General features: G+C 51.8%; 1 protein-coding gene and 1 long non-coding RNA gene across 4 annotated transcripts in view; one reads left to right on the top strand and one right to left on the bottom strand.

Annotated features, from left to right (window-relative positions):
- LOC106028896 (uncharacterized) overlaps positions 1–22027 on the top strand; it is a 72187-nt gene that overhangs the window by 48237 nt on the left and 1923 nt on the right. The window contains exons 2-3 of one of the 2 annotated variants that reach the window (XR_010047924.1): positions 15457–15602; positions 21056–21251. This is a non-coding gene — a long non-coding RNA (uncharacterized LOC106028896). Of the gene's footprint in view, positions 1–15456; positions 15603–20850; positions 21252–22027 lie in introns of those variants that run through there. The other variant, XR_001202540.3, reaches the window with a different exon arrangement.
- Positions 1353–22027, bottom strand: part of Lrrk1 (leucine rich repeat kinase 1) — a 128883-nt gene continuing 108208 nt past the window's right edge. For both annotated transcript variants that reach the window (XM_013158772.3, XM_063249920.1), the window contains 11 exons: positions 21373–21622; positions 18552–18718; positions 15813–16010; positions 13874–14151; positions 12256–12450; positions 11316–11467; positions 9476–9593; positions 8059–8175; positions 4833–5683; positions 4400–4501; positions 1353–2636 (listed from right to left, as the gene is read on the bottom strand). In XM_013158772.3, the coding sequence (XP_013014226.1) occupies positions 2459–2636; positions 4400–4501; positions 4833–5683; positions 8059–8175; positions 9476–9593; positions 11316–11467; positions 12256–12450; positions 13874–14151; positions 15813–16010; positions 18552–18718; positions 21373–21622 (2606 nt within the window). In that variant the 3' untranslated portion in view covers positions 1353–2458. The remainder of the gene's footprint in view (positions 2637–4399; positions 4502–4832; positions 5684–8058; positions 8176–9475; positions 9594–11315; positions 11468–12255; positions 12451–13873; positions 14152–15812; positions 16011–18551; positions 18719–21372; positions 21623–22027) is intronic.

The following is a 22027-nucleotide window of genomic DNA, read 5'->3' on the forward strand; positions in this document are numbered from 1 at the left end:
CCCTCTATTAAGTGACCTCCTGTAGACCACTTTCTCTTTGGTCTCTTCTCCACTCAATCAGTCAGTGTTTTTGTTTTTTGTCAAAGAGATTGTCAAAGTCCTGCTTAAAACTGCCAGAAGCTGCAATAAAGACTCAGGACTATCATCCTGTGTTTGGTGAGTCCCTGAGCTCTGCTGTTCTCACAAACATTCAGCTACACCAACTTTCATGGGTCTCTCCAATGTATCGGTTCACCCTCACCACAGGGCCTTTGCATGCACCAGCCTTGCCCCGTGCTCCGGAGATTCCCACACAAATGCCCCTTCTCAAATGGTACCTCCCCATGCAGGCCTTCCCCAGTCTCAGTGATATGTAGCCGTTTAGCCATTAGCTGCCAATTTCTGACTTTTTGTGTTCACTGTCACCCTGCACAGCAGAAGCTGAGGTTCTTGTCTATATGATAACCCCTATGTCCTCGTGATGGTGTCTGACAGTAGCTGTGCAGGAAATAATGCTGGCCCGTGAGCCTCTGCCATGTGAGGGCAGGGCAGCAGACGGCATTGCCTGCAGCCTCTGTGACTGCCAGGTAGAGCCCGGAACTGGGGCAGCTTTACGAATCTGCATTTCTTTATGATTCTTCAGACCTTTCTCATTTCCCTACAGAGTTTTCTCTTTTTTAATTGAGAGGTACAAAGTCTTTCCATGCAATATAAATGAGCTATTTGTCTCTCAGTTTTGTCACAAATATTCTTCTCAGTTGACGCTCTACCTGTGGACGGTGTAGTACTTTTTCTGTTTAAGTTCTTAGTTTTTATGCAGTCCAGTGCTCTTGCCCAATTCCTAGATGGTTTCTAACCGTGGTGTGAAAATGTCCTCTCCTCTGCTGCTGTGGGGCTCTCCTCACAGTGTCCTGGGCCAGGGCAGGGGTGTGCCCATAGGCAGGAGGAAGAGAGGTCTGTGTTGTGGGGGAGCCTGGGTGTCTGCAAGGCTGTCTGGCTACAGGTGGGTGACACAGGGCACAGGCTTTGCGTGGCAGTCAGGCTGGACCTGGGTGGCATTTGGGGGTCAAGTGGGCAGCTGAGGGCATGGGCAGAGGTGGAGATGACAGGAAGGGGAGAGTGGGGATCCCTAAGGCCCTGCTAGGGAGCAGGGTGGTGAAGGGCAGGGAAGGGGGTGAGAGGCCCGTACTCTCCTCGTGCTAGCACTCGGGGCTCAGGCTTAGAAAGGGGAGCGGGGACCCCAGGGCTGTGGCCAGTGAACTGCTGGGGGCAGACAGAAGCTGTGGCAATGGGCTGAGACGGGCGCTGGTGGCCCGGGAAAGATGAAGCCTGTGCTCCTGTCACAGCACTTGAAAGACGGAGGGCACGGCTGCTTTCTTGTGAATCTGTTTATTTTCAGATGAAAGGAGTCACATCTGCCTGCACGCCCGGCAAATCTCAAGTTGGATTTTTATAATTTAACTTTAGCAAAGGCTCAAGAGCTTGAGGCCGAGTTTGCTCTTACCTTCAAGCTCCCCGTCCTACATCAAGCAGCCTTAAATGATCACTGTTGGCAAAGACCGGCTCTGTGGGCACGCGTGCGTGGGAACAACTTCACTTTGCACAGTCTGCCGTCCGTGTGTACAGTATGTGTTTAGCAAATACATAATTAGGTATATAAGTCCCGTACAACGCGATTTCACAACCAGCAGCCTCATCACTGAGATATTACTTAATTTGTTAAAGTGATAAACAAGATTACGATGTGCAAACAAACAGGGTTTGTGCTCCAGCTGTGCCCAAGTTTATTTTACAAAGCTATAAACACAAGGCCCTTTCTCCGGTCCCCTGGATGGGATTTCCCCTTCCTTTTGTTGGTGAGAGAAGAGCATAAAGGCCAGTGGGCTTTCTGGCTGTGGCACTTAAAGAAACTCATTCATTGCCCAGTGTCCTTAAGGGGGTTTCCCACACAGAAGCTTCGCTGAGCGGGAGATACCTGATCCCGGCTTACCCGAGCTGGGCCCCATGCTCTGGGGACTGTGGAGCTTGTGAAATGAGCTGAGACTGGGGTGTTGGGGGCAAGGGGCAGGGGTCACAGCCTTCCTCCTGCCCTGCCTGAACTGCTCCTCAACTGAGAGTCTCTAGTGTAATTCCATCTGAGACCTGGGGCTGAAAACCGGGCGGGTCCATTATGCAGGGGAGGACCTGCCTCCTTTTGTGGGACCCAGCCCAGAATGGGATTCCTCTCCCTGGCTCTTAGAGGCAATGGAAGGGTAGGAGGTGCCTCTGCAGACCCCACCATGTTCCCTTGGGCTGTAAAACCAGCATAGGGTGGCGGAAGGGGGCGGGTATCCAGGTAACTGCCCTGCAGAACCTGAGAACTCTCAACCCCGCCAGGCAGGCAGCTTCTTAGCACTTCTTAGCAGCATAGGGTTAGGGTCAGTCTTCTGGGGCCTGGGCACTGCCGCAGGCTGGTCACACTGTACTTCTTCCACAGAGATTACCTCCTTTTGCGCGTGCAAGCCTCCAGTCGGCACAGCTCTTCATAGGACTGGTAGAAAATGTCAAACTCCCTGGCGCCCCAGCCCCTCCAGACAGCCAGGCACCATTCTGAGTTTTCGTTTTCAAAGCCACATACTACTGTGTCCTTTGCCACCACAGCTGCGTCCACCAGCACCCTGCAGAGAGAGGGGGGTCTGAGGAAACTCAGGGGTCCCCCAGGGTGGGGCCAGGACCCTTTCCCTGCACACCCTCAGCCGGCCAAGGGGAGGCTGTGTGTCCCAGCCTGGCTCTGGGATGTGTTCCGGTGCCCTCCAGTCTGGTCCCATCTGAAGGCTGAGGCTTTTTACATCTCATGAAAATCGAGGGCATCAATTTATGTTTGTGGGTTGTCAGGAAGAGACTGACTCTAGAAGGCACCTGATGCTTCCACACTTCCTTCAGACCTCGAAGTGCCCAGAAAATGTCATCAGGCTGAATTCCCACCACTGCATGGCACAGGACTAGTCAAAGCAGCTCAGTTCCTTCGCCACGAGCTCTGGGGGACTGAATATTATACTCCCACAACTTAGAAAACAAAGCTGCGGACGGTTTGGCAGGAACTGTGGGTACAGTATGAGTTTCTTTTAGGGCCACACTGGGTGGCTCCTGCAGCCTCCCTGCCTTTGGGGCCCTGCAGAGCTGGTGGCCTGTCTGGGCATCCACCATCTGCATCTCTGTGCTTACTTCATGCGCCCTGCTGGGTACCCAGACTCCCCTGCAACCAGGGGATCCAGAGGCCTCTGATTCCCACACGGCCTTGCCAGGGGGCTGCTGGGGTCTTGGGAAAACTCAGCTTTGGGGGATGAATAGGGAAAAAGATGCTAGCTAAAAATTAAGAGACACCCACGGCAAGCAAACCAAGGTCAACCAACCTGGGTTCTGCAGATCCACTTGATCCTAGAAGCCTGACCTGCTAGCTGGGGACTACTTCTGCTCAAGTGTGCCACAAAATACTTATCCAAGACTTAGGAGCAGGCCACAAGTGAGTTTCTAGAACCACTCACAGAACAAGTGTCATGGCCCCAGGAGTCACTGAGGAAGCTCAAGGCTGGCAGGCCAGGGAGGACAACTGCCAGGGTGTCTCCTGGGTCATTTTGCTACTCTGGAGGAAACAGGCTGAATAAGATTTCCCCACGTCTGCATGCTCCACATGAAATAAAAACCCTCAGCAACAGGGGCGTGGCACCTCACGCCACAGAGAAACAGGCTTAGTGTGAAGTGGGAAGGCTCCAAAGTAACATGCAAACACATGTACACACAGGCGCAATTTGAATTCAGAGAATTGAGGAGCTTTTCATGAAGGACATTTCCTGCTTGCAGCTCCAGAATAGAGTGTACTGGGGGGATGTTGTCAGAAACTGTGGCCTTGCACCGGGCTTCCACCTCTCCCACACAGACACCGTCCTGGACAAGCTGTCCTCACAGACGTGCTCAAGCTTGGCGCTGCCATGCCTCCTGGTGGCATCCGCTCCCACCTGGTCACGGTGAGGAATGACCGTGCCTTGTCACCTGGCTCTGCCTGAGGGGCAGGTGGGCCATGCTTGGCAGGGCTCTCCCGGCAGGAAGGACACTGAATCAGTGGGAGGGATCCCTTTTTCTCCTGCACTCAGCCCTGGGGATGCACTTGGCCCACAGGGACCCGGGCACCCAGAAGGAGGCAGCCCTGGCCAGAAGCTGCAGCTCAGTTTAGCCAGTGTTTGTTGAGCTCCCCAGGAAGAGGATCCTGAGGACTCTCTTCAGTCCCCGCTTTGGCCGATGGCCACACTAGGGGTGCTGATGCTTATTCATCAGCCCAGAGGCCTACAGGGTTGCTGAGCTATCAGGAGGGACCTGGCAACCAGGTCCTGGATTCCCTGTGCTACTCCCCTAGGGCCCAAAGGAGCCTCCCTCCACATCTTACCCATGTGGAGTCAGTTCTCGGGCTTTTAAGACAGCGATGACTCGGCCCCGCTGGGTACCCGAATCCTTCTCCAGGCCGATGACAATAACGTCTCCCCCGTGCCTAAGAAACCAAAATCAAGGAAGGGAAGCGTTCTGTCCATGGCTGGCCATGCTCTCCACGGGGAAAAGCACCGGGTGCAGAAAGGCATGGTCAGGAAGTAGCGAATGTACAGTTTCTGCTACAGGATTAAGTTACAGAGAGGGCGCAGCCTCCAAGGTAGATGACAACTTTCCCAGTTGGAAACCTAGCAGCAGGGGACTGTGTGGGTCTCCTTTCGTGGCACCCCAAGCTCTGTGCTAGGCAGGTAAGCTTTGCATTCTTAGATTTGCTAAAGAGGTCCCTGCTGACTGCAGAAGGAAGGAGCAAATCCAAGGCAAGGCCAGAAACCTACCTGGGGACCCAAATGAGGTCTCTGACGGCGAGGACCTTCACGGCCTGCAGGTGCTGGCTGAAGGTCTCCCCGTCCATGGGGCTCAGGTCATGCTCAGACCTGTCTGAGGCAGCGCTGGGCTCCTGAAGCCGCTCGGAGTCCTCGCAGTCTGTGGAGAAAGGCATGCTCGAACAGCTGGCTGGGGAGCTGAACAGGCTGGAAGGGCACCTGGTGGCCCGGTGGGGTGGGGATGAGGAGTAGGAGGACATGGAGCAGTAGTCGGTCAGCGAGTCCTGATGGTTCAGAATCTGTGTGCCCAGCTCCTCGCTGTACATGATGCTCACGTCTGCGATGCAGTCTCCCTCAGGCGCCTTTGGGCTGGCTGTATGACTGTCCAGGGGTTCTGGATCTGAGGGCTGCACCGGGAACAGGTCCCTGAGGGGGCTGGGGTCGCCACAGAAGTACCGGGCGCACAGCTGGTAGGTGGCTGAATGGTACATCACCAAGGAGTTGGTCTTGTCATCCAGGCACCAGACGACTTCCTCGCCCCTGCAGTCTGAGCTGCACACGACTGATGTGATCACCGAGGGGGCAGCAAAGGGCTCCAGCCGCCTGCTGATGTCCAGGGTAGTGCAGTCGATGATGAGGAGGCCCGGCCCATTGCTGTACCAGATCTCTGACCCGCTGTTGACCACCTCCATGGCCTTCACTGGGTAGGGGTTCTGCCGTGCATCTTCATCCGGGATTCCAAACTTGGACCTGTTGGCTGTGTGTGAGCACAGGTAGGAGCAGCTGTCCCGCGGAATGCCCCGCATCACGGGAAACACAGCCACAAGTCCATCGGCCAGGCCAGCCAGCACCAGGAAGGAGTTCTGTGGGAAGGAGACAGGGAGACATAGACAAAGGAATGTCCTCAAGAGCAAAGCCCTCAGAAAGGCTGGGTCTGCCAGCAGCAGCCCTGGCCCAGCACCCAGAGGTGGCAGGGGCCTGGCTTGATGTAGCCACGCCCACCCTGCCTGCTCCAAGGCCAGGGATATGCCACGGAGGTACAGTGCCCACGCACTAACCAGGTTACCAGGATCTGTAGGGCTGACTTTTTGCATTGTGTGGAGCACAATGCAATGTTTTTCCTTCAGGCCACCAAGGCCTCCCCAGAGGCAGGACACAGTGTTCTGTCTCATGTGATCACTGCTTGTTCATGTGACAGAAGTTGTGGGCATCGTGGGATCTGCTCACTGCTGCCCTAGGTGGCATACTCCAGAAAGCAGGGCAAGAGTCTCCATGCCCACCACTGTCCCTGGTACTGGCTGGACACAGGGAACGGGTAACCTTGTCTCTGTTGTCATCTCATTCATCACACTGATCTCTGGGACTCCACTTGGTTTTCTATTTCAAGTGGCCAATGTGTGGCCTGCTGAACTATTTCTGAAACAAATCGCTTCCAACTCATCTCTCTCCTGGAGGCGTGTCTCATCTGATGTGCCCATATTCTCAGCTTAGGAACCTCTGGGAGGTATCCTTGGTATAGTTGACACTGCTGGGGTCCTCAGGACACCCCCTAGGTCTGCAATAAAGCAAAACTTCATGGATGGAGGCCACTGGGCAGAGGACAGAGTTGCACAGACTGAATGCTGGGCCCCCGAGGGTCCCCAGGGCAGCTTCCAGGGCAGAGTAGGAACAGGACACAGCAGGAGCCAGAGGAGCTTTGCAGAGCTGAGCCAGAGTCAGGACAGTGCGGGGCCAGGCCTGGTGCCAGCGAGGGAGAGCTGCAGAAAGCTGCCTTGTTGGCAGTCAGGGAAGTCAGGAGGCTGGGCTGCCCCAGGTAACAGAGTGACAGTCTTCAGCTCGACATCAGGGCAGTAAGCTAGAAGAAAGTTATCAAAATCCATGTTTGGAGTTTTTAAGAAAGCAAGCAGCCAAGACAAACAGGCTCAAAGCCGGTGTCTGGAGTCCCAGCTTGGTCGGGCTGGGGTGGTGAATGCCATGTCCAGGCTGGGTGTGAACACGTGTGTGCAAGAATGCAGGCGTCTGCCCTGCACAGCCCCTGGCAGCCAGGCCTTGGAGGGAGCAGGCACCCCTCGCAGGAGGCTCTGCACAGAGCAGGCTTTATTCCCCCTGGTAGTTCGGGAGGTGGCGCCCTGGCTTGGGGCTCTGGTCGGTGATGGCCTTCAATGATGCTTTGTGTCCTGCCCTCCTGTGCTCTGCTGCATGCTGGGTCCCGAGCCCCCCATCCCCATCCTGGGGCCATGGCCATAAATGAAGCCAAAGTTCATTTCATACTTGTGTTTCTTTTTTAAGGAATGAAACTGGAACAGGAGAGAAGAGCTCATGTATTCCACAACCGTCAGGAGGTCATAGTAACACTCTCAATTTCCAAGTGCCCTGGCCCAGAGTTCTGGGCATCTATGAATCCTTTTCATTCCTACATGGCTGGAATGGTTTGATGATGGTCTACACACTTTAAGCGGCAGCACCAGGAATGGCTCCTTGCATGTTGACCGATCTCATCTGTGGTTTAAACAGGTCTCAAAGGGTGGACCATGCCAGAGTTGCCTGAGCAGTGTCAGGACCCCAGCAGGGCAGCAGAGGCTGGAAAGCCAGGCAACTGCCTCCCCTACAGAGGATGGGCCACGACCCCAACTCTGAGAACTGAACAGACAGGAGTAGAGAAGAGGTGTGGGCGGAGGGCTGTTCTTGGCTGGACGGAGAGGCCTGGGCATGGGATGTGGGGGGCAGCAGGAGGACCACCTCACCCTTCTGCTAAGGCTGGGTCTGATTCCAAGGCACTCCTCTGGGCTGGGGACAGCACGGTGTGCCCAGGATTAGGGCACTAAGAAGGTAAGTCAGCCCGGCCATGCTAGGCAAAGGCTGGGGCCGGGGTGGTCAGTGAGCCCTGGAGAGCAGGCTCCCCATGGATCAGAAGCAGGGCCGGCCAGCGCTGATGGCTGTGGGAGGCCCTGGTGTAGGCAGATGGGGAAGAGCCTCTGAAGGCCCCGCTATCAGGAGTCAGGTCCACACCGCAGCTGCTCACTCGCATGCTTTGCACCCGAGTCGGGCTGTGTCTTGTCTTGTGGATAGTAAATGCACATGCTAATGAAAGCCACCTGTACCTCTAAGGCAGCCTGCCATCAGGCCTGTGACCCAAGAGGATGCGTGTTTTCTGCTTCCCAGCCAGACACACCTAGGAGATCCACCCAGCGTGAGAGTCGGTGGTCAGAAACTCACACACCCACTTCCCTCACCTCACCTTTTTAATAACAGGCACCGCCAAGAAGGAGGTGACGATAGCCGGAGTGTCCAAGGCCTGCTGCGGGGCACTCAAGGGGCACATGCCCTTGAGGCTGTAGATGTAGATTTTCTGGTCCTGCAGAGGCAGACAGGCGACAGTGAGACCCAGGGGAGGAGGTGCCTGGCATTTCCCTTTGCAGCGCACCCAGCTGGGGGAGCCTCTTTGCTCCTTAAGTGAGGCCACGGAGGTTTTCTGGTTGGTTAGTTATGTAGTTCTTTTCTTTGTAGTAACTTTGAAAAAACACAGCTAGAGAAGAAAGATTAAATCGCCCCTGTTCCGCTATCCAGAGAAGGGGAACTCCTGGGATCTGGGGCAGTGCCTCTCAGAAATTCCATGTACGTGTATGCGTGTGTGTGCACACGTGTGTGAATGCAGACGGTACGTGCAAAGATGGAATTTTAATGCAATGCTGTCTTCTCGCTTTCGGGCTTTTGTTACTGTTTTTGCAGTATTGGGGATTGAACCTGGGGCCTCGCGCATGATTGCTAGGCAAAGTGCGCTGCCTCTGAGCTAAGGGCTCTGCCTCTTCACTTTTCTTCCCACTTAACTAAAGCGGGGGTGGCGTAAGGCACCACTGTGCTCCGCTCGGGGACCATAATTTGGGTGACCTATTGGCAGAGCCTCGGTTCGTCTCCACATCTCACTATGAGTTATCCTGAGGTTAGGATTGGTATTCTCTCTCTTTCCACCTCTGTCATGTGTTTGTGTGTCTTAGCTATTTTCTTGGAATAAATTCTTCAAACTGAAATTAGCAAGGCTTACGTGGCATGAGTATTTTTTTTTTTGTCTTTTTTGTTTTTATCAGTACCAGGGATCGAACTCACGACTGCCTGCTTGCAAGGCAGGTGCTTATGCCGCTGAGCTAAATTCCCAGCCCTGGCATGAGTATTTTTGAGATTTCTGACACACACTTGAGCCACACTTCCAAATGTCACCTCCTTCCAGACTGCACCATCTATCCATGACTCCAGAACACCTGATTTTGGACATGCCTCTCAGGGTTCCTCAGGAGACCTCTCCTGGGGCTTTCCAGGGACTTCCCCAGTGTGAGGGTAAAGGCCTACAGAGCAGACATAACCTGTTGTGTGGACACTGCAGCATTCCAGGAAGCCTGGGTGTGTCAAACCTGGTTTCTCCTCCAGCGGGGTCCATGCTGGACACTCATCACCCTGGACCTCAGCCAGCAGGGGCGGCAGGCAGGAGTCAGTGACAGGCAGGGCCCAGCCCTGAGGGGGACATGTTGCTGTCTTGCAGGATGGAGGGCATTGCTCTAGGGTTGCCCAGGGATGAGCTAGGGGCTACCAGGAAGTCAAGGCCCTGGGGCTGCACAGTGGTGGAACCTGCCCCACAGAGGGCTCTGCACGTGGGCGATTACCTCGGTGGCCGTCCACAGTGAGCTCTGGACCTTGAGCTGGCAGCTCAGCTTCATGCCGGCACACGTCATCTTCTGTACTTCCACAAGTCCCTTTTCTGTGTTCACCACGGTGTAATTCCTGTGGTCAGCAACAAGCAGGTGGTCAGTTCCCAGTGACCTCTTGGCTGACACGACAGCCTCAGAAGAGCCCTGGTTTCCCTGGGCCCCAGGGTACTCATGGGCAGCTGCCTGCTCCTGGTTCCCAGGCCTCTCTTCAAATAGATCAGAGGACCAACCAACTGCAATGCAGAACTTTACTTACTTTTTATGTATACTGTACCTTACCTCTGTTTCCCCTTTAGCTCATGCTGGAAATCAGTTTCCATGACAGCCGCATTGTTATTCATTAACTTTCCCCCAAGATCACAAATCCTATCTTAGAATAGCAACAATAAAACCATCGACCCCAATGTAATTACTGGAAATGGCTTCAGTGTACAGGCCTGCACTGGGACTGCCAGGGACCTCTAGCACTCAGATCTGCAGTACTGAGGCCTCTTCCATAAGACGGGCAGTGTTTGCCTCAGTCCCGCGCATGCGCTCCTGTGTCCTTTAAACCAGCTCTAGATGACTTAAAATCCCTGATTCGATGGCAATGCTATCTAATAGCTGTATCACTTAGGGCACAGTGACTGTGAGTACATCACTTCTTAGTGTGTGTCTGCGTAATAACTCTCAGTCCTAGAGGCACAAAATCTGATGCCAGCCTCACCTGGGATGACCTGAAAGAAACTGCAAAGTCCATTCCATTGACCTCAATGCTACTCAAGCTCAGCTTTATTGAAGCCTTGCTGGGCTCAGGTGTTCACCAGGGCCTCACGGGAAGCCGACTCTGGCTGTGAGGATTCCTCACCAGGCAGCTGGACGGAAGGCTCTCACACAATGGTGATTTCCTGGTGACTTCAGTCTTTGACACTCTGTCCTATACCCTGGCTTCTGCATCCTGAGACCTCCTCTTTGTTCCTCAAAGGTCCCTTCCCGAGTCCCCCCCAATCTGTACCTTTGCTTCTAACTGCACCCCTCCTACCCACACCATGCCAGGCACCCCATCTGACCACGACTGCCCAGCTCTTCAGCTCACTTGGCCTCGCTCGCTGCCATGCACCACAAGACTGGGATCTTTTCCTCTCTTCCCTTCATGACCTTACTGAGCCTTCATGGTCCTTTTCTGTAACTCAAAGACACCCTGAATCTCCTGTCTGCACCTCTCTGAGCAAAGCCACACTGTTTAGGATCACTTGATCACCCCGTCTGCAGTCTGGGGTAGCAGGATGTGCTGGAGAAAGCCCCATAACCAGCCTGGTGGCTCTCAGAACCTCAGTGTCTTGCAGCCACCCTGGATTTCCTTAGGGTGCATGCCTGTCTGTACCTGCTCTTTTCTTCTGGGATACTGCAAACCCCTTCATTGGAAGGGAATGTCTGTGGCCTCTTCTTTCAAAGGGACCCTCTGGGCTGGCTCTAGGCTCTGTCCCTCTCTCATCAAGCATCAGCCTCATTAGGGTCACTGAGCCCCACTAGGGCATCAGTTAACATCCTGCATAATCAGACTGCAAACAGTTTCTTTTCAAAGCACGATTCGCAAACTAATGTTTGCAACACACCTGGCCGAGCCCATCATTTCTTGGCTTCCCTTAACCACAAAAACGTTCGTGCTGACTCAGTTTCTTACTTCCTGCTGTTTTGAATGGACTTTAGGTGGACTCTGGACCACTGAACAATAATCACCATGGACGTTACTGATTTCTTGTTCTCAAATTCCACTCTGAATATACGCAGGGTAGGGTGGGTGGCAGGAGGTTACCTGGATTCCTCTTTCCCATCCCAAAACACCACAGTGTACTCTTGGCCCTGGGAGGAGAAGAAGGCCGTCTGCTTCCCACAGGGCAGCATGTACATGAAGGTGGCAAAGGTTGGGTCCTTCATCTGGCTCACCACGGACAGGGCTAGAGGACGCTGCAGAGAGAGGACACGGGCATGGGCATGAGCATGTCTGCATGTGTCTCTCACTGTGACATCAGGGGGGTGAAGGGAACCCACTCATTCAGGACCAAACCCTAACAAAAGGCTGAAGAGGCTTCAGATGCTTGTAACAAACTCGTCTGCACAGTTTGGTCACTGGCAGCCTCTGTAACTTGGGCCCAGGTGGTCAGGTTCCTCTTAGACCCCAAGTGTTTCACACTGTGCCCCCAATGCATTGAACTAGCTCCACCTGATTCGATAAATGAGTTTTAACCTTGAAATCAGAGCCCTCTCCAAATCAAACAATAAACTAGCTTTAACCTTCTTGTCATGAGCAAACTTTTTTCCACTACCTTACAAAGGGGTTTTTACATCTCCGTTTTGCACAGGGATTATACAGTTATCATACACGGTGAGAGGCTCGAAAAGGTTCTGAATTTTAGGGCATTTTGGATTTTGGATTAGAGATAATCAAACAGTAAAGTCTATGCAAATACTCCAAATTCTGAAATATTTCTGGTCTCAAGCATTGCAGATAAAGAGATATCCAACTTTTACTTTTTTTGACATGATGAAATGACAAAGTTTGGGACAAAAAGGTTGTTTTTCTTGCAAGCGACATACACAGAACACAAAACTAGGTAGGTTAGCAGAAATTGTCTCTGTCTACAAAAGGGGAACAGAGAAACATTGCACGATTGTTCTTGGTGCAGATGGTGGTCACCCACACAGACTTCCTACCCACAGGAGCAGGCGGCCTCAGGCTCTGGGACCCCACGTACCTTCTCCGGCTTTGTGTCCCAGCACTCCATCATGAGGGCCTGCAGTCGATGGAACTGCACCTCCTCTGGCTGACCCAGGATGGGGCGGATCCCTTTGGACAGCTTCTTGGCGATCTGAAGCTGGTGGTGGCCCAGCGCAGGGCGCTGTCCTGACAGCAACTCGTAGAGCACCATTCCGTAGGAGAACATATCTACCTGGGCAGAAAGGCAAGTCAAGTCAGGTCCCCTGCCCAGGCCCGGCAGCATGCTCTGCCAGCTGGTTCTGAAGTAGAGGAAGAGCAGAGACACAATTAGCCAAAGAAAACTCAGACCTTGCCCAAAGGAAGATCAGTGTCAATCTATCCACTGGGTTCTCTATTTTCATCCATACAACAAGCTAACCTACCATCTTGGCCACTTGTCTTTCTGTCCATTTAGCTATTAATTCTCTAATCTGGCCATCCATTCATCCTTTTGACCACAGGATCTTCTATTTATCCATCCATTTTTACCCATTCATCCATCCATCCATTCATCTGCCAATATACTATCTATATGCCCACCTGTCCTGTAGTCTTACAAATCCATCTTCCCATACTTTCTTCTTCCTAAACACCCATTCATTCCTCTGACTGCCTATCCTACTATTCATCCATCCATCCACCCATCCATCCGTCCATCCGTCCATCCATCCATCCATCCATCCAATAAATACATACTAAAAGCTTGCTAACCATCAGGCATCTCAAAGGATGCCAAGACCCTTGGTTTCACAGACTTGGCACTAGATGGGTTGCATACACAATTCACAAAACAGAAAACATCTCCTACATCTCAGCTTGTTGTCATATATCTCATCTTAATTGTCATAAAAAGGCCCAGCAAAGAAACAGTTATGAAGGCTCCTGTAAGGACCAAGAAATAACTTTTTAGCAGAAAAATGGCTGAGATAAGACTTGAAAAATATTAATGTGAATATTTTTCTCATCATGTCTGAGTCACCTGCTACTGAGAAGCTCTTATTTCTGTTGCTATACCGGAGTAGCTATTCTATGTTGGGCAGTGTCTAAAGGTGCTGAGTTAACCCACAGATGCTTAGGTCATTCTTAAAGCAATTGGTCAGGGACGTATCGGAAAATCACTCAGGAACAAGAAATGATTGTGAAGGGCATTTCAATCCAGGGTGATTAACAGGGCTGGTACTAGATGTGAAATGTGCAATCTGAGATGATTTTGAGGTGTTTGTGTGTCTGTATTTCTTAACCAGCTAAGAGGGAAGGAGATAAGCAATTAGCCATTGTCTGAACTGGGGCTGGCTCTGTGGTTGCCTGTGGAGGCCGCACGCAGGTAGGTCCATCCTGCCAGAGTATACTTTCCCTGGCGTGGCATGTGACTAGGCCAGTATCTTGTGGTGTCCTGACCTATGGTTCCTTTACCATTGTTACTCTATCTGCTTCTTAAAGCTCTTCCGACCTGAGCTAGAAACTCTTAAGAGCACAGGATTCAGAAACAAGTGTGCTGGGGGTATCTGAGCTCAGAAGTGCCAGGTGCTCCAGGACTGCCTGGCTGGCTTTCGATGGGACCTCAGCTCAAGACCTGCAGGGCAGACCTAGGAGAGGGCAGAGGACTGGGCTGGTACCTTCTCATCATACACGATGCGAGGCCTGATCTCTGGGGCCTGGTAGCCAGGGGTGCCCTCCACACCCAGGGCGCCCTCATGAAAGGACTGTCGTGAGATCCCGTAGTCTGACAGCTTGATGTTGATGTGCTCCTTGACATCCAGCGACCACACCAGAATGTTGTCTGACTTCAGGTCACAGAAGATGATGTTCTTCTTGTGCAGGTAGGCCAAGCCTGATGCAATTTGGTAGGCTATTTTTTGAGTTAGCATGTGTCCCAGAGGCATGAAGGAAGAATCTTGCAAAGAAAAAAAAATTTCAATTTTTGATAGAATCAAACTGTATTATAGCAACTGTTTTCCATTCTTTCCTTCTGTCTCCCTGCTGTAGTTTGTCTTCCAAAGCCCCAGGTGTTAAAGGCTTGGTCCCCAGCCTACAGCTTTATTTAGGAGGTAGAGTTTAGTGGGAGGAAGTTAGGTCATTGGGGGTGTGGCCTTGAAGGGGACATCGGGACCTAGAGCTGTCTTCTCTGCCATATATTACAGCCACGATGTACAGGGTTACCCCAGACCCAAAATAACAGGCCCAACCAACCATGGACTGAAACCTCTGACATTATGAGCCAAAATAAACCTTTATTCTCATTTTTTAAAAACCTTTGTTCTTTATAAGTTGTTTAGCTCAAGTATTTTTCACAATGATGGGAAGCTGACAAACATATTCTTGACTGTTCTGTATTCCATGGACACACTGTTAGGATTCTCCATGCTAGATGTCCCAAGGGACAGAGAAGGACCTTAAGTGAAATGGATGATGGACTTCAGAGAGATATGCTGGTCATCAGAGCTCCTTCAGCATGCCAGGCCTGGAATTGCTGGCATTTTTACTACCAGCAAAGATTCAAATCCCCAGGGTTCATCTTAGGCCATCACTGTACTGCTGGCAAGAGGTGAGCTTCAGGTTTAGGATGTCACTAAAGTATTTATTTTTGAGGGTGAAGTGAATGATTTACATAGTGTTTCTACCCCAGTCCAAAGGCAGCTACTACCCTTACTCTGACAGCAGATTGGAATTTAATTACCCATTTCTCAAGGTAAGTTCTCTTTAAATTTCTTTAAAGAGTAAGACATGCTAGAACACCAGGTTTTAGCCTTAACAGTGAGTGGCAAAGAGCAAGGTGCATTATGGTTAGGAGAGGGATTTATTTACACACCTGGAGGGACTGAGGTGCCAGCTGCCACTGCCCGGGTCTACGAAAGACTCCCTTATTTGAGGCCTGATGCCCTCCCAGTGGGGACTTTCAATATCCTTCTTTCATGGGCAGGTGAATTGGGACTGTTAATTGTGATATATCAACTTGATTGAATAATGAGATGCCCAGTAGATTAGCCAAGCACACTTCTGGACAGGCCATGGAGGCCTCGCCTTGGGCCCTGTACTTGGTCTTTGGCTCCTTCTTCTCTAGTGCTGTTCCTCTGCTATGCTTTCTGGCCACCATGAACTAAGCAGCTTTGTCCTGGGGACAGCCTTGGGGACAGCACACCATGGACTGAATGCCCTGAAACAGTGAACCAAAGTAAGCCTCTTCATTTTAAAATTGTAGGTGCCAAGTGTTGTGCCCCAGTGTCAGGAAAGATGACTAATTCACAAATGGAGCAGTCTCCTGGATTATGGCAGTGAACCAGGAGCTGGAACCCAAAGTATGAACTCCTCAGGCTTGGCCAATGCTATTGTCACTACTGATACCAGGTAAGATGATCAGCATGGAACAGGGTGCGTCCTGGGTTTAATAAGGCACCTTTAATCCACTCAGTGTCCCATTCAGCTGGGTCAGGTAGGTGGGAGTCCAGGGCCCCTGGCCTTCCTGAGGCTTCCCAGCCAGCTCATTGTTTCTGGTGGCCACCAGGGACATGGCTGAGGCAGCCTCTGGTGGAATGTTCTTTGAGGGAGTGTGGGTACCTTTGGCATTTTCAGACAGCACAGTGTTGAGGCTGCTGAGTGGGGCAAGCTCCAGGGCGAAGCAGAGTGGGTGAATGCTGATGCCCACGAGCGCCACGATGCACGGGTGCTGCAGGGCATGCAGCATGCTGGCCTCCTGCCGGAACTCTGAGAAGTTCTTCATTGCATCCGTGGCGCGCAGGTGCCTCAGCATGGTGTCTGTGGGGGTGAGATGGGAGCACAGTCATCAGCCACTCAGGGAGGCCAGTGAGGATGGGAGCTGTCCCACTGGACCTGGCGCTAGTGAGACCCAGCCTAACCTTACTAAGGAGCCACCCAATGGCACACGACGTAGGGGCTTGCAGCCCTGAGAACCACCTCACAGAGACCTGGGAGAGCAGGGATTTGCACTCCCAGGAACATGTTACTTTGTAGACTACAGTGGTGTCTCTCACAATTTGGCCCGAAGGGTAACGTTATAGGCTGACACCGAGCCCCGTTCCCTTTAGGCGCTAATGGGGTCCTGTCATTTGGCAGTTCCCCTGGATGAAGGACTGCCACGTGCCCACCCTTGTCACTGGGAGGGATCTTACAGCCCTAAATCCACTTACTGCCAGCCATCTGTGGGTCCCAATTATACCTCACTGCTTTTGCACCCCTGTGTCTTACTCTCCACCATCATTGATACTGAGCAGTTGGCCACTGTCAGTCACCTGATTCCTTACAAGTAGCCAGGGCCACTAAAGATGGAAAGCACCACTATTCTCATCACCAGCCACTGGCCTGTGACAGTCGCCTCAGACCAGGAGGGAGAAGGCTGCTGGTGGTAGCAGCCAATTCCGACACTGTGCTCTAACCTTCTTTCAATGCCCTTGAAATTCACCCCCAAGTGAGCGTCTACAGGACACCCTGGAGGGGTCAGAACATGTCCACCAGGCTGTGACTGGCCCACACAGGAACAGTTGGCTGAGGCCACCAGTCAGGATGTGTCCAGGTCCTGCTTATCTTCCTGTGTCCTGTGTCTGTCCCTGGTTAGAGTTTAAACTGGAATTGTTGGAAGTGAAAATTCAAACATGAAAACCTTGGTGCTGAAGGCCACCAACTGTGCCAGATGCATGCATATGCAGGCCATTTGGTTCTTGAGTGTAAGGGTTTTATTTCCACTTTGGGTCTCTAACCCATTACGAACATACATTTTAGGACAGTGTGAGATCAGGTCCAAATCTGCAAAGATGGTGACTTGTGATGTTGCCTCTGCTATGTGTCAGTTTTCTGAGCCACACAGGCTGCTTCTCTGTTCCCTACCAAGGCTTGTACTTGCCCCAGAAGAAATGGCCCCAGATTATAGATTATAAGACATACATTTAGGGGATGTTGCTTTTCCTTTGTCTTTCATTGTGTAATTTTCTTAGTACTTGAGCTTTTCTTATTGCATTTTACAGTCTGTCAAATTACACAAAAGCACACCCTGTTGGAACTCAGACAAGAACTAAGCTGAATGGTACATTTGGTTATTTCTCAAAGGCTTATGATTTTTATTGCTGCTACAGAGGAAAATTGCTGAGTACAGGAACAATGCTGAATTCCAATATTCTGCTCAAATCTAGCAATGTTAGCAAACTCTTTATTGTCTCTGACATTTCTTAGCAAGTCTGTTAGATTTCCTGTGCAGAGAATCACACTCTCATCAGTTATTTTTTTCCTCTTCCGCTGTGATCTATGCGTGTTATGATTCTAATTTTTCTACCAAGTGTGTCAATTAGTTTTATTTTTACAAAAGTAACCTGTCCTGAGCCAGGAGCAATGGGAGATGTGGTCTTAAACTGGTGGGGAGGATGAGGCCTCCCCAGGTAGCACCTAATAAGAGAAGATTAGGTCATGAGGGCTCTGTCCTCACAAAGGATTAACATGGCTGCGTCCAGAGTGGGTTAGTTATCTCAGGAATGGGCTTGTTACAAATTCGAGGCCAGTCTGCTGGTTGGTCTCCAGCCATCATGCTGTCTTCCTTTTCCACCTTCCACCTTGGGATGATGCCATGTGATGCCCCTCACCAGATGCCAGTTCATTTTCTTGGGCCTCCCAATCTCAAGAACCATTGGCCAAATACATTTCCATTGAAAATTACCCAGAATTGGGGGCTGGGGATTTAGCTTGGCGGCAAAAGCATCTGCCTTGCAAGCGCACGATCGTGAGTTTGATCCCTGGTACCAATTAAAAAAAAAAATTACCCAGAATGGAGCACACTGTTAAAGCAGCAGAAGGAGCCTAAGACAGGAGCTGCTGGGTTCCTCTTGGTGGGGACATGCCTGAAGCACTTACGGGGAGCTGGGTCGAGCGTGCCATCTCTGATGTGGGAAGTGGGGAGCTCCTTTCTCTTTGGGGGTGGGAGATTGGTAAGAAGTGTCCCAATGCATCTATCTAGAGCACCCCCTCATACCAGCACGGGAGACAGCATAGGAGGGGCCCTGCAAGGGAGGACTCTCTTAGGCCAGACTGCCTATCCACCATGGGCCAGGCATATACTGGCCACCGGGCGGACAGAAACAGCAAGGATGGTCATCTCCAAGAGTGACTTGCAGACCTTGCTTGATCTGGCCCTCCAGCCTGTCCCCAACCTGCCTGGCAGAAAGCCCTGAGTCCACACTGGTCTTACCCAACTCTTCACTGCCTGACTTGTTTGTGTGACCTAAGGTGGCACGAAGCTTGAACGGAGGAAGCAGGCATCCGCAAAAACACAGCGCTGGGCTGGGGCCATGTTACCTGCTGGTGCATTAGCGAAATTCTTGAATTTCTTGATGTGGAATCGCTTCACAGCCACGGGCTGGCCCTGGTACCGGGCACGGTAGATGACGGTGCCGCTGCCACCTTGGCCCAGGATGCTGCTCTCGTCCTCACTGTGCTCCAGCTTGCTGTTCTCCAGGAAAAGCCTGTGCACACAGAGCTCAGGGGTCAACTCAGGTGACCTGACTTTGGCTGGACTTGGGTGGGTGCTGGGCTGGGACCTTTGTTCCCATGATGGACAGACACAACTCAAAACCCTCTGTGAGGCTAGACTGACCTGGGATAAGCTACTACCCTCCAACAGCAAACCTGGGCAGCGTATGCAGCCTTCCCTGGCCTCGGTCACTTCCTGGGCTCACAACAGGAGCCGCCCAAGAGATGCCAATGCTTCCTGACTCAGGGTGAAACCGTTGAATACACTGGGGAACACCAAGGGTCTTCTTGGACGCTTTATTTTGAAAGATTTTGTGCTTTGAGAGCTGCTTCCCCCAGCCAAATTGCACTGACTATCTCTAGGTCAGTCTTTCTCTACTCTGTGTTATGCAAAGGCTGTGAATATACACTGCCTCACAGAGTTTGTGATCCGCATGACTGGCGCCCCACCACCTGGGAGGTCTGGCCACCTGGTCTGTGTGTTCTAATCTCAGGGAGAGACAGTTTCTGTTGGTTGTTTAAAATGTTGATGGTGGTTCTTAGACCCGTTGGCCTTCTCTGTGGATCTGCAGACTCTTGACTAAGGAGGCCAGGCCTGCAATGGGAAGAGCCTCCAGCCTTCTGGGCAACCCAGATAGAGCCATGGCAGAAGGATCAGGAGGGCAGGTGCTTCATGTGCTCAGACTCTCTGGGAGGGGGGACTGGCAAGCAGGGCTTGGGCCTTTGTGGCTTTGTGGGCACACTGACTCTTGGCCATCTCCAGGCTCTCACCTGGATGCCCCAACTCTGCCTCTTACCCCTTGAGATTCTTCTTTTAGATACTCACACTAAACTGTAACACCTCTGCAGCCCTTAGGGGCTTGGCAGAAAAGTCTGGGGCTGTTCTGCAAGTGCCCGCCAAAACCAATGTGTGGAAAGAGAAGGTGCTGGGGAGCTTTGCAGGATGGGTAAGGGAATCCAAGCTGGGGATCCCTCTGTTAGGACTTATGCAGATGTGGAAGGCTGTAGGAGCCACGGGGCAAAGCTCTGCCTGCCAAACTCTGCGATGGATGGGCCCCAGCTGAAGTTCAGAGTGCCTCCGCTGGATGGGAAAGTGGTGTAGATTATTATGCATTTCAACTTCCTGCCAAGAAACTTCATGCAACAGCTGGAGATTAGATCCAAGTAACCAGGGACAGTCCGATCTGGCTTCTCAAATTGCAGATAGTAAATTCCACATTCAGTTGGGGTCTCCAAACTCAGTCATAAGCAGAATGAGATTCAGCAAATAAATAAAAACCCTAAAACTCTGGAGAACCTTCAAAGGGCATCTCCTTAAATGAACTGGGTTTATGATTACACAAAACTGCACGTGGTCTCTGAGGACTGAACCCCCATGTCAGAGCTCGGCAAATGAAGGGTCATTCTGCCAAGGGTGGTGCTCATCATGCCCATCTGGGAGGTTACTGGGGATGCTGCAAAGAGCCAGGGAGGACTCAGCCAACACAGGAAGCATTTCCTTTCTTTACCATCGTGTTTGGGGCTGGGGATGGAACCCAGGGCCGTAAATACATGATCCACCACAGAGCTACACCCCCAGGGCCCTTCTCAACTTGACACAGTCATCCAGATACATTCTTTGGAACCCCAGTTCTCTGAACGTACAATGCAACCCACATCTATTTGGAGCAATGTGGAAACATGAGAATACAAATGTTCTTATTAAAAAAGCTTAATTTTCTTTAAGTAGAATTTATAGGCCTTCTGGCATGTCCTTTTCACCCCCTCTGCGTGGTACTAGGGATTGAACTCAGGGCCTTAGCACTAAGCTACATCTCCAGCCCTTTCTTACGCTTTATTTCAAGACAGGGTCTTGCTAAATCACTAAGTTGCCCAGGCTGGGTTTCTAATTCTCCTGCCTCAGCCTCCCAGAGTGCCAGGATTACAAGCCTGTGTCACCATGCTGGGTTTAAAGCATGCCTCTGAGTAAGCAAGCAACAAGACTTTAGAACTCCTCTAATGTCAGACTGCCTCTGGGGACGCCAAATCATAGTTTTGGGTTCCCACAGATCAAAGATGATGGCATCTTTGACGGATGACTTGGATTTTATGGCCATTTCCTGTTGGGTTGGGACCACAAAATGTTTTCTCCAGAATTCTCTCCCCAGTTATCATAAAGATGAGTGCTGGCAGAATCAACCCTAAGAATAGAGTCAGAGGAACCAAGCACTCGGACTTAGGGTGGCAGACGGGAGTTAGCATTTACCAAAAAAGGACAAAGAAGCTGTGGGTTTGGGAGCGCTCCCTTTCTCAGAGGCCAGGGAACAGGGCTCTGGTTTCTGTTCCTCCAGCCTTCAGGGGAGTTGGAGTCAGCAGAAAGGAGCACTAACTTCTGGGAGGGAAAGAAAATGCAGTGACCACCTATGGCTTCACCTGCAAAGCGCCCAGAGGCATCTGCCCCTACTGGCTCCAGGTAGCCTAAGATGGACCTAAGTCACCTGAGATTTGATGGGAAGTAATGGCTGGAATGGTTGCTGTCACCCCAAGGTAAGGCCACCATGCAATGACCCACTGAGAGGGCTCTGCCCTAGGCCCCACTGGGATCTTACAGCAAAGAGCAAAGTCCTAGCACCTGCCCTGTGCAAAATGAGGAGCCGTGGCAGCATACCTGGCAGGGAAGTCGGTCATGAACAGCTCGGGGACCAGCTCCTGGAGTGGCACTGGGTGGTCCGGGTGTCTGGGGCAGGAGATAAAGTCACGCTCGATGGCTGTCAGCACACAGTCTTCCATGTCAAAGTACTGCACACCCTCTGCCTTCTCACTGGGGTCAGCATGCTGGACCCAAGATGTCTCACAGACAGGGCAGGGCACGTACTGCTCCATGAGTGGGGTCCCATCACTTTCGGTGGCTGTCAGGGCTAAATGGGGACAGAGCAGGAGACAGCTCATGCAGAGTGGTCGAGCAGCACCTCATGGGGTGGTCTTCATAGCAGGGGTCTGTCTGCCCTTGCCTGGACCCCAGAGAGTGTCTGATTCTGAGCGCCATGCTGTAGGGCCTTCGTAAGAGTGCAATTGTTGGATCTGAAAGATTCTCCATGGAGAGGGTGGAGACACTGCTCAGAGACTCCTGGTGGCCAAATGCAGAGCACTGGCCTCACAGCCATGCAGTCCCGAGGGGGTCCGGGTGGAGGTGGGGTTGCAGGGTTGGACCTTAGCTACACCTCAACAACCAAGCCATGGCTATTGCACAAAGCACCCATTCTGCAAATCTTAAACATATGCTTGCAATTAACCGTGATGCTTTCCAGAAGAGAAATGCAGGG

This window comes from Cavia porcellus, unplaced genomic scaffold (genome assembly GCF_034190915.1).
Source record: "Cavia porcellus strain 051 isolate PalLab524CR breed Dunkin Hartley unplaced genomic scaffold, mCavPor4.1 scaffold_6, whole genome shotgun sequence".
Taxonomy (NCBI): domain Eukaryota; kingdom Metazoa; phylum Chordata; class Mammalia; order Rodentia; family Caviidae; genus Cavia; species Cavia porcellus.